The 12874-nt window shown below is 42.2% G+C and overlaps 1 protein-coding gene across 1 annotated transcript in view; it reads left to right on the forward strand.

The window, feature by feature from the left end:
• The first annotated feature begins 761 nt into the window (after window positions 1–761).
• Window positions 762–12874, forward strand: part of LOC311113705 (nucleolar GTP-binding protein 2-like) — a 33389-nt gene continuing 21276 nt past the window's right edge. The window contains exons 1-6 of the mRNA XM_084157006.1: window positions 762–956; window positions 1597–1687; window positions 1955–2049; window positions 2378–2517; window positions 10810–10994; window positions 11320–11386. Of these exons, the coding sequence (XP_084013132.1) occupies window positions 893–956; window positions 1597–1687; window positions 1955–2049; window positions 2378–2517; window positions 10810–10994; window positions 11320–11386 (642 nt within the window). The 5' untranslated portion in view covers window positions 762–892. The remainder of the gene's footprint in view (window positions 957–1596; window positions 1688–1954; window positions 2050–2377; window positions 2518–10809; window positions 10995–11319; window positions 11387–12874) is intronic.

Genomic DNA, 12874 nt, shown 5'->3' on the forward strand with positions numbered 1-12874 from the left:
CTCTGTCTTCTGTAAGCACATGCTGTAACATGGATATATGGCTGTGTGGAAACAGTAACTCTAACACTATAAAGGTGTGTATCAATGTATTTATTGCTGATATGAAAGAACCATACTGCAATCAATGCATGTTAAAGTTCAGACCGAGCGTCAGGGATGTTAACAAAACCTCCCCCTACAGAAGACGCCTTAGTCCAATGACTCTTATGTGTAAAGGTAAATGTTTCAATGGGCTAGGGCATAGCCGCGGGAAGTAGGGGTGCTTGAATTGAATATAATTTTTCACAAAAGTAGTGCACTGCACATTTAATAGTCCTTTATTAGTGGAACTATATGGTTAGGGGTTATGGTTAAGGTAAGGGTAGGGAAGTCCCAATGATCCCGGAAAGCACTGACCCTTACTTGAGCATCACATGGTCAGAGAGGAGGAGGTGAAGTGAGAGATTTCATGCGGCCTTCAAAACAACTATGAACTCGGAAAATACGAGGTCAAATCATGACGTCAGTGATCTTCAGGTCGTAAAGTCGGAACTCTAGAAAGAGGCTGAGTTACTGATTTGAAATTCTGAGTTGGATGACCGTTTCCCCAGTCGGAGCTCGTTTTTTTTCGAGTTTCCAGTTGTTTTGAATACGTTGAAGTCGGAAGTCGGAGATTTCCGAGTTCCCAGTTGTTTTGAACGCGGCGTAAACCTAATGCGTTTCGTCATTGTATACAGATCAGCGTTTTGGTACATGTATTGTCGCTCTCTGATGACGTCCTTCCGGAACGTGCGGTACTCTGGGTTAGAACACGTGGATCGGGTACATAGAATAAGTTGAAGATATAACTTGACATTTTGAGTGTTTTCGTTTACTGTTCATCGTCTACGTGTGTGTTAGATAACCTGCCAAGATGGTGAAGCCACGGTTCAAGGGGAAAAGCACGATAAACACCTCGACGGCCAGCAGTAATCCTGGTAAATTACAGTCCATGCGCCATGTACTGTTTGTTTACAGCTAATGTTAGTTAGCTGGCTAGCCCGATAGACTTTCTCTGAAAAGATGAAACTGACAGATCTACCTACCTAGCTAGCTATACAAAAACATTTGGTCCATATGTGACATTCGTGTTAGCTAGCTACAAATGGAAAAGTATACAATATGTTTGGCACTGACATCATTAGTTCGCTACAGTAACTAGCTAATTTAGCTACACATTCTGTCTAACGTTATGTCTAAAACACAACGTAACTTCAATAACAACATTGAGAACATATTTTCCTCTACCTGAAATAGGCAGAATGTCATCATTATATGTCTTGTCTATTTGTATGTATGATAGCAAACAGAAAAACCACCAGATGTCCTAGCCATATTTATGACTAAAAAATAAGTTACAAAGAATTCAGATCGTAAAACGTCCAACCTATTTTTGCTTGCATCTATAACATAGTGGTTATTTAAATAGGGTAATAACTACACTTTATATGGATTTCCAATATTGTTCTTACACTGACAATTAATTAACCCAAAGTACCACCACACACCTACAATCTCTAACACTGTGTGACATGAAATTGCTATATCACCATAACCTTACGACTCTACCTTTTCCAGACCGACCCAAGACTCCTGCAGGTTCAGGCAACAGCATGAGGGACCGAGCAACTGTCAGGCGTCTGAATATGTACAGACAGAAGCAGAGATGGTAAATGATGGAGAGAAAAAAACATTTGTGACACTTCCCCTGTGACTTGCATATTCACTATTTCCTTTAATGCTAGTGTAACTCTCAGGTCAGGGGTTGTTCAGTTGACACTTTACCCAGATAAAGCACACCAGTTCCTGGTATTCTACATTTAGCTCCTCTTCATTCTTTTTATTTATTTAAATGATTGTGTTGTAATATATTTGACTGTAATATCATTGCCATGCACCTGCTTTCGTGACCACTGACTATTTCCTCTGCCATTAGCAACAACAGAGGCCAGGTGATCAAGCGTTTGTCATACCAGTCCACTGTGGCTGATGGGACACAGGCCAGAGTGGAGCCCAACATCAAATGGTTTGGTGAGTAGTGCTGTTAACTGCAATTGCCACACTGTCACAGGTTAACCCACAAATGATTTTGGGTCTGTGTTGTTTATTATTGATTAGATGGGTATAATGGCAATTTGTCTAACAATTGATTGGCTCTGAGCAAGTTGAAAATGTGTACAGAATAGTGAAGTTCTTGTCAATATTGACTGGCAAACCCTTGATTTGTAAGAATAAATCTGTTTTATGCCTTTTTAAATATCTGTGTATGGAGAGATAAGATAGCAGCCTCAACTCTCTCACACACACACACACACACACACACTGATTAATTATTCCCCTCTGGTCTCCTCCGTCTCAGCAAACACTCGGGTCATCAAGCAGTCGTCCCTACAGAAGTTCCAGGATGAGATGGGTGCAGTGAAGAAGGACCCATACCGCGTGGTGATGAAACAGAGCAGGCTGCCCATGTCCCTCCTGCATGACAGAGTCAAGGCACATGTGAGTAACAAACAGGGTCGCATACATTTGGGCACACTGTAGTGTTGTCACGATACCAGCATTTTGACATCGATTCCAGGTTTACTATCACGATACTGAAACAATACAGTTGCAAGAAAAGTGACAGAATAACCACTGGCCTTTTATTTTTTTAAACATTGAACAATATGTTGATAACTTGTACAACATCTAAAATAATATATTCAATTTCTTTCAAAAAATAAAACACCATATTAATAACCACCTAGAGTTGGGGGTTAAATGTGTGTGTGTATATCTATGTGAGATTTCTTATATCTCCTAGATATGACACACTTCAAAACCTTATTCTTTATTATAAAACATTTGACTGTCTTTTTTGCCATTTTATGAATGTGTTATTCAATGCGTTTCTATGGACTATAGTACTAAAGGCCAAATTCAATATGTTATCACATTTTTATTGACTTAAGAATTAAATAACAGAAGAATATCTCTTCTAAAATGTAATTTGATACATACAGTATCCGGGTTAATTTGATAATCTATGGCCATAATATTGGGTAAAATGACATTCATTAGACCTATGATTCATTTTTCATCACTGCTAAATAATTTAATAGTTTAGTTCCAAAACAACATGTCTGAAGCTTCTATACTGCAATAGTCTACACCCCTCAAACTCAACCCTGGACTTCGAAGCCATTTTCAGATAGAACAGAAAACCAGCATTCTCCAGACCTCGTATGGTAAGAGTTGAATACCCCTGGTCTACGCAGTACACAACATACAGTGGGGGAAAAAAGTATTTAGTCAGCCACCAATTGTGCAAGTTCTCCCACTTAAAAAGATGAGAGGCCTGTAATTTTCATCATAGGTACATTTTTCCAGAAAATCACATTGTAGGATTTTTTATGAATTTATTTGCAATTTATGCTGGAAAATAAGTATTTGGTCAATAACAAAAGTTTCTCAATACTTTGTTATATACCCTTTGTTGGCAATGACACAGGTCAAACGTTTTCTGTAAGTCTTCACAAGGTTTTCACACACTGTTGCTGGTATTTTGGCCCATTCCTCCATGCAGATCTCCTCTAGAGCAGTGATGTTTTGGGGCTGTCGCTGGGCAACACGGACTTTCAACTCCCTCCAAAGATTTTCTATGGGGTTGAGATCTGGAGACTGGCTAGGCCACTCCAAGACCTTGAAATGCTTCTTACGAAGCCACTCCTTCGTTGCCCGGGCGGTGTGTTTGGGATCATTGTCATGCTGAAAGACCCAGCCACGTTTCATCTTCATGCTGAAAGACCCAGCCACGTTTCATCTTCAATGCCCTTGCTGATGGAAGGAGGTTTTCACTCAAAATCTCACGATACATGGCCCCATTCATTCTTTCCTTTACACGGATCAGTCGTCTTGGTCCCTTTGCAGAAAAACAGCCCCAAAGCATGATGTTTCCACCCCCATGCTTCACAGTAGGTATGGTGTTCTTTGGATGCAACTCAGCATTCTTTGTCCTCCAAACACGACGAGTTGAGTTTTTACCAAAAAGTTATATTTTGGTTTCATCTGACCATATGACATTCTCCCAATCCTCTTCTGGATCATCCAAATGCACTCTAGCAAACTTCAGACGGGCCTGGACATGTACTGGCTTAAGCAGGGGGACACGTCTGGCACTGCAGGATTTGAGTCCCTGGCGGCGTAGTGTGTTACTGATGGTAGGCTTTGTTACATTGGTCCCAGCTCTCTGCAGGTCATTCACTAGGTCCCCCCGAGTGGTTCTGGGATTTTTGCTCACCGTTCTTGTGATCATTTTGACCCCACGGGGTGAGATCTTGCATAGAGCCCCAGATCGAGGGAGATTATCAGTGGTCTTGTATGTCTTTCATTTCCTAATAATTGCTCCCACAGTTGATTTATTCAAACCAAGCTGCTTACCTATTGCAGATTCAGTCTTCCCAGCCTGGTGCAAATCTACAATTGTGTTTCTGGTGTCCTTTGACAGCTCTTTGATCTTGGCCATAGTGGAGTTTGGAGTGTGACTATTTGAGGTTGTGGACAGGTGTCTTTTATACTGATAACAAGTTCAAACAGGTGCCATTAATACAGGTAACGAGTGGAGGACAGAGGAGCCTCTTAAAGAAGAAGTTACAGGTCTGTGAGAGCCAGAAATCTTGCTTGTTTGTAGGTGACCAAATACTTATTTTCCACCATAATTTGCAAATAAATTCATAAAAAATCATACAATGTGATTTTCTGGAGAAAAAAAATCTCAATTTGTCTGTCATAGTTGACGTGTACCTATGATGAGAATTACAGGCCTCATCTTTTTAAGTGGGAGAACTTGCACAATTGGTGGCTGACTAAATAAAATTTTCCCCCACTGTAGAAATACAATGGATTTTAAGGCACTGCATCGCAGTGCTAGCTGTGCCACTAGAGATCCTGGTTCGAATCCAGGCTCTGTCGTAGCCAGCCGCGACCGGGAGACCCATGGGGCGGCACACAATTGGCCCAGCGTCATCCAGGGTAAGGGAGGGAATGGCCGGCAGGGATGTAGCTCAGTTGGTAGAGCATGGCGTTTGCAACGGCAGGGTTGTGGGTTCGATTTCCACGGGGGGCCAGTATGAAAAAATAAATTTAAAAAATAATAATGTATGCACTCACTAACTGTAAGTCGCTCTGGATAAGAGCGTCTGCTAAATGACTAAAATGTAAAGAAATGTTCGCTTCTTGAGACAGTTTCGTCAACAAGCTGCGGGCGTGGAGGTATGATGTTTTTGTTTCAAGAAGCCATGCTGTCGGCATTTTCTCTCTCGCTTGCTTCTCAAAAGTGGCTTGCACTGTGTCTGCTGCATGCACAAGCTCATGTAGCCTGGCTAGCTCACTACTGCCCCCTTGAGAAGATTCAGACAAATTACTAGACAGACTCGATCCTCTCAATCCGTATATGACTTGAGACACATTTGACACAATTACCGAAAGTAACAAATTCTAGTATCAAACTGTTTTTCGTGTTTTAGTATCGGAAAAGTACCAACATTTCGGTTGACCGTGCAACGTTAGCCTACTGTATCAAAATGTTTTGCGACAAAACAAAAAATGGGTCAGAAGTTTTAGTATTTTCTTCTGTTTGGTGCTTAATGAATACGACCCTGGTCAAATTAGGACACCAAGTGACTCAACACTGGGGTGGAGTTGGCTACTTGATGCTTAGCAGACGGCACTCTCCCCACTGTGTGCTTTCATATTTGTGGTGGTGATGTTTCTGACTACAGGGAGTGTTGATTTGTGTTCGATCCCACACAATGTTATTCAATATTGTCCCATCTGGCAAAGCTGTAGCGGTCTGTCTTGTGTAGTTAGTGTGATATGGATGAGATTTTTTATTATTTGGATCCCTATTAGCTTTTGCAGAAGAAACAGCTACTCTTCCTGGGGTCCACAAAAAAACACAAAACAGTAACAAAACACTGATAGAAAAGGAAAGTCACACAATTTTTAGATACAAAAAAATGTGGCTCTCACAGTCCCCGCCGTTCCATGAGTTGCTTTTTAATCTGTTTTTAAAGGTAGTTTTGCTTGAGTAATTGGAGATGTGCATTCCATGCAATGATGGCTCTGTATAAAACTGTGCGTCGCAGTGAATTCGTTTTTGGTCTTTGACTGTGAAGAAACCCCTGTTGGCATGTCTTGTGGGGTATGTATGGGTGTCTGAGCTGAATGTTACTTGATTATATAGACAATCTGGAATTTGTCACAGTAATATTTCTTGTAGATGAGAAGCAGTTAATCGCTCGTCAACTCTTAACCAAGAAAGACTGGCATGCATATTGTCGATGTTAGTTCTGTATGTCCAGTTAAGGGCAAGGCATGCTGCTCTGTTTTGAGCCAGCTGCAGCTTTGCTAGGTCTTTCTCTGCTGCACTTGACCATATTACCGGACAGTAATCAAGATGGGACAAGACCAGAGCCGGAACAACTAGTACAGAACATATTTTTATAACAGACACAACCCTCCCCATCTTCACAACAACTTTCTCAATATGACTTGACCATGATAATTGACCTTCCAATGTTATACCTAGGAGTTTAGCTTCCTCAACTTGCTTAATGGTCACACCTTTATGTACAACTCCAGTTTAGGTCTTAGAGAATGTTTTGAACCAAATACAATGCTTTTAGTTTTAATGTTTTTAAAACCATTTTATTATGAATCACCCATTCTGATGCTGACTAACTCCTTATTTAGAATTTCAGTGAGTTCTCTGGCTTTGGTTGCTGAAATGTAGCGTGTCGACTCATTCGCATACATAGTCATTATAGCTTCGTGGCAAATCATTTGTAAAAATAGATGAGTAACGGCCCAAGGCAACTGCCCTGAGGGACACTGCACATACACTACGTGACCAAAAGGATGTGGACACCTGCTTGTCGAACAGCTCATTCCAAAATCACGGGCATTAATATGGAGTTGGTCCCTCCTTTGCTGCTATAACAGCCTCCACTCTTCTGGGAAGGCTTTCCACTAGATGTTGGAACATTGCTGCGGGGACTTGCTTCCGTTCAGCAATGAGCATTCGTGAGATTGTGTGCTGATGTTGGGCGATTAGGCCTGGCTCGCAGTCGGTGTTCCAATTCATCGCAAAGGTGTTCAATGGGGTTGAGGTCAGGGCTCTGTGCAGGCCAGTCAAGTTCTTCCACACCGATCTCGACAAACCATTTCTGTATGGACCTCGCTTTGTGCATGGGGGCATTGTCATGCTGAAACAGAAAAGGGCCTTCTCCAAACTGTTGCCACAAAGTTGGAAGCCCAGAATCGTCTAGAATGTAATTGTATGCTGTAGCATTAAGAGTTCCCTTCACTGGAACTAAGGGGCCTAGCCCGAACCATGATAAACAGCCCCAGACCATTATTCCTTCTCCACCAAACTTTACAGTTGACACTATGCATTCGGGCAGGTAGCGTTCTCCTGGCATCCGCCAAACCCATTTTTGTCCGTTGGACTGCCATATGGTGAACCGTGATTAGTCACTCCAGAGAACGCGTTTCCACTGCTCTAGAGTCCAATGGTGGCGAGCTTTACACCACTCCAGCTGACACTTGGCATTTTGCATGGTGATCTTAGGCTTGTGTGTGGCTGCTCGGCCATGGAAACCCATTTCATGAAGCTCCCAACGAACAGTTCTTGTGCTGACGTTGCTTTCAGAGACCGTTTGGAACTCGGTAGTAAGTGTTGCAACCGAGGATAGACAATTTTTACTTGCTTCAGCACTTGGCGGTCCCGTTCTGTGAGTTTGTGTGGCCTACCACTTCACGGCTGAGCCGTTGTTGCTCCTACACGTTTCCACTTCACAATAACAGCACTTACAGTTGACCGGGGCAGCTCTGGCAGTGCAGAAATGTGACTAATTGACTTGTTGGAAAGGTGTCATCCTATGACTGTGCCACGTTGAAAGTCATTGAGCTTTTCAGTAAGGCCATTCTACTGCCAATGTTTTCCTATGGAGATTGCATGGCGGTGTGCTCGATTTTTATACACCTGTCAGCAACTGGTGTGGCTGAAATAGCCAAATCCACTAATTTGAAGGGGTGTCCACATACCTTTGTATATATAGTGTATCTGATGTTAGAAGCTTCCATTGAAGAACACTCTAGGTTCTATTGGATAAATAACTCTGCAACCATGTGATGGCTGGTGATGTAAAGCCATAGCAAGTGAGTTTATTTCAATAACAATTTATGATAAATAAAATTAATGGCTTCACTGAAATCTAACAATACAGCTCCAACCATCATCTTATTATCCATTTATTTTTAATCAATCATCTGAGTCAGTGCAGTACAAGTCGAGGTCCCTTCTCTTTAAACATGCTGAAAGTCAGTAGTTAACTTATTGTAAAATCATTACTCTGTGTATCTCAGGTAACCTATTTCTTAGAGCTTGGTTACACCAGACTGAGCGTTCAGTCCGGTTTAACCAGGCTATATATGCAAGGGTTGGTATCTTCCTCTCCAACCGGCCTCGTTTTGCTCCGCTTCACCATGAACCAACCTGCCTGTATCGAGTTGTGTTTCGCAAGAGAGAGTTCGATGCAGCGGCCAACTTTGCACCTGCCCCCGGTGATTTTTGCTACACGACGTTTCCTGTAGATTGTTCTAAAACCATTATTTTCTCAACCGTAATAGCCTATGCATTATGTTGATTCATGAAAGTATCTGCCTGTCCCTTTTTCGCGGCCGGCTGCTGTGTGCACGGTGGAGTGAGAGATGCATTCTGAGAAGCACCATTGATCAAAATGCTGTTGCAGGGAAATGACAGCTTTCAAAGCATCTACTGTTTTAGTTACACCTAGCACTGGAAAGTATTTGTAGGACATTAGCCCACATTTTACTGATGGATGAATCAATTATCCTACATGGCTATATAGCAATATCATATTTAGATTTAGCAATCTAGCTAAATGTTTTGAGTTCCCACCTCCACAGGATGTGAATAATATAGCCTATAGCACAAAGATCTTGGCAAATTCTCTGAAGAGCCAAAAATACATAGGATAATTCTGGATCCTATTTTGACAGGTTGCACATTAAAATATCAATCATGCCATTCCCTGGATATGTTAGATGAAATGATAGCTTACTTTTTTAATCATAGGCTACCATCTCTGTTGTCTTACTTGGCACTGGATAGTTGTCTAGAGCCCTGCCACCAATGTGCAGTGAATGTCCTTGTATTTATTGTTATCGAGCAACATGGTAAAATGTATCACAATATGACCATATCGCCCAGCTCCAAACAACACTTCTGTCCGGTTCTTCATGTTCTCTCTGAACATTGTTGTTGACTGAGTTTCAGTGTTCTTTTACCTCTAAATAGCTCCATATGCGTGCAAGACTTTCAAGACGCTCAAAGCTGTTGGAGATGAATGGCCTTTTCCTTTTTTACTCTCTCCTCCTTCCTCCTCTTGCCATTTCATGTCTTACGCTTTTAGGGAATTGAGCCCCATGCCAAGGCAATGTGAGCAAGTCCAGATATGTTGAATTTTATTTATTTATTGGATGTCAATTTTGTTTCTCTCTTCTGATCTGTTCCTGATCTTCACTGTTTGTTGGCTGAGTGTTCTCGCCAAGGTCTTTGTCAGGTCTCTTATTCTATGTTTTCACCATAGGTTCTGTCTTCAGTCGGTAACACATATTTGGAGTTTTTGCTTTTTTTTTCCCCCTCGAGGATAAAAAATGGTCATTTACTGTTAGATTTGAATTTCAAAAGCCAGGCTTAGCTTTAGAAAACTGCAAAACGAGACCAGAGGGGGTGGAAGAATGAAACGGGAGGTGATAGACACATTGTTTTAGAAAGAACAACCTCCAAAACATACTGGCGGATGGTCAAGGTGAAGCTGAAATCTTAAAAATTATTGCTTTTGACAAGATTCATAAACTGTTTGTTTTCTCGATCTCTCCATGTTGCAATAGGACTAAGGCTGCCTTTTACAGCTGCGTTGGAGGGTAATTTAACTCCTAATCAGATCGGGCTCAGACAATGCAGTTTATTGACAGTTTCACTGCATACTTGGGGTTCTGTGTGCTGTGTTTGTTCTCCACTGTTGTTTATTGGTGGAACCCCTGGAACATGGCCACCAGCTTCATTGCACCAACTAATTATAACCTAATCTATACCTCACACGGAACACACATGGAATTCTACATCACTGTTCTTTCTCTCCACTACTGTTCCACCCAAGAGTTTTGTTCCAACTGTAACACCTCCAAGCCGTTGGGTTTTTATTCTGCTTGTTTGTTCTCAATGAGAGAGAAATCAACTTTTTCTTTAGCGGAAGCATTTATTTTGCATTGCAGGCAGTGTTACAAAGCCTCACTGTGATACAACACAGGCGGCGGTAAATCTGTTGGGCGTGCACAGCGCTGCTCTCCTCCAGCCCTCTGGGTTGTGGTTTGTCTTAAGGCAGCAGAACAACTTGCAGACATTTTTAAATTTTGAGGACATTTATGGTTATAGAGCTCAGACACCCATTGGAGGAGACCATAATAAGAGAGCACAGCACAGACTGAATCACATCTATCGTCCCACATCCATCTTTCACATCTATCGTAAAGTCTTCCCCGTCTGTCTCCCTCCTGCTGCTTCCCTCCTTTGGAAGCAACTGTCATAGAATGGCCTCTCAAATAGATTGCAAAAGCCCCTGTTTCTCCTCCTGTTATCTAACCAGTGCAGCCTCTGTCAAACAATAATTTTGACAAAATTATTATCTCTCCCCATCTCCTCCCCTTGGCCACCGTCTTCTGCAGAACTCTAAGGTGCACATCCTGGACACAGAAGGCTTTGAGACTACGTTCGGGCCCAAGGCACAGCGTAAACGACCCAACCTGATGGTGGGAGACATGAAGGACCTGGCAGAGCAGGCCGAGGTCTCGGCACAGACCTACAGCGCTGAGAAGGACCGCGACCTGGTCACAGAGGACGACGGGGTCAGGTGAGTGCAGTAGCTCCTGGGGTCACTCACCCTAATGTCACTTTGGCACTGTGAAGTCTGTCACTGGCTACTGTCACTGATGTCACTTTTACTGACAGTGACAATGCCTTCATCCGCACTGTGCTTTTTCAGGTATTCAAAGTCTACCAATAACTACTAACCATTTTAAATTTACTTCTACCCCAATTCCATGATTGATACTCATTTTCTTTGTTTTGATAATATAGCCTCGCTTTTGACTGTATGTTGGACCACATGAGCAGTTCCAGTCTGTGGTTATTGTTAGGGTGTGGCACCTGTTGAACTGTATGTTATCTACACACAGAGAGGAAGCTCGTGAGGAGATCTTTAAGAAGGGCCAGTCCAAGAGGATCTGGGGAGAACTCTACAAGGTACAGGATCTTTCCATTTGATTGATATAGGAATGTTTATTTTAGTTCACCTTGATATTTCCTAATAGATACTGCATATGGTGCCGGTATCAGGGATGCAAACTTGCCACTTTTCGGCGATATTTGCCATTTTGATCTCAAATTAGGTCATCCATATGAATCTTGTAGATCCGTAAAAAACTTTTTTGGGGGGGGCCTGACAAAGTACGCAGAGTGTATCACCCCTTGAACTATTAAAGAAGGGAGTGAACCGATCTTCTCCCTGGAAGGATCTCAATTGTATACTCCTCGCGTCCTCTCTCCTTGCCTCCATCTCAAAACCCATTTAGAGTAGAAGGTCAGAGGGGAGGGACCTCATCCAATGGGTTTTGGGAAGGAGGTGAGGACGCGAAGAGTATGCAATTGAGATTCTCCCACTGTGTGTTCACTAACGTTACCTTCTCTGGCGGCTTCTATATAATTACCTTCTCATCACTCACTTTGTTGCTGACTGGGAAATTTGGAATGCAACTCAAGGTAAGCAACCTGTTTTGAAGTAATGCCGCGGTAATAGTTGATAAGAAGCACATTATATAGTTGCATGGATGTTTCAATAGCGCAAATGATTATACACAAAGTTATTAACGTTAACTTGCCAGCTACGTTAGCATATAAACTGGCAAGCTAAGATTACCACCCACCAATGAATAATGGTGTATGTTTCTCATATCGAAATTAATGACAGAATGCATCCCTACGCTTCCTACAAATAGAATATCAGCGTTCAGAGCATGATGTCCAATATGTCATAACAGAATGCTTCATCTAATAATATCATGTGTGACAGCTGTGAGCAGCCAGCCATTAGCCTACTCAGCTGCTTTTCTCTGTCTGTTCTTTCTGTGCATGTCTATACGTTTTCAAATGTTATTTAGCCATGATGGCGAGCTGGGGTGTGCAGGCAGTGATGGGGTTTCTGTTAAATTTGTTTAATTATTGGTGCGACTCGCAGCGCGAGCAAAGTGGATACGCATTTTTTCATTTCGCCTGTAAGAACAAGCAGGCCAGTCTGACTAGGCTTTGCTGTCATGCAGCCTCTGAGTGTCACTGCCATAGAGGAAAAGCGGACCACAGTGACAGTCATGCTTGCGCCTTTACATCACTGAAAACCGCAAGTTTCTAACCCAAACCACTTTCTACCGCGAATTGGCGCTCATGTTATATTTTATAAACCATGTCGCAGGCTGTTTTTAAACTACTCCTGGGCCGCAAGCGACCTTGTTTAGTCATGTTAGCTAAGAACATGGTACCTTGGTTATGCACACATTTGGCTGGCACAGGGAAAACAGAATAGGGATAGATAGCCCATTCAAAGAGATGCTTCATAGGTAGGATGCAGATGCCTAATCAATGCCATTCTAAGCTAAATCTGAATAAAAATATATATATTTTTGGTGTTCCTTAATTAAATTCTGTTTGATGCCTAACTTTTGGGAGGAATGTGTGAGA

The sequence above is a fragment of the Coregonus lavaretus genome (assembly GCF_964263955.1).
Source record: "Coregonus lavaretus genome assembly, chromosome: 3".
NCBI lineage: Eukaryota > Metazoa > Chordata > Actinopteri > Salmoniformes > Salmonidae > Coregonus > Coregonus lavaretus.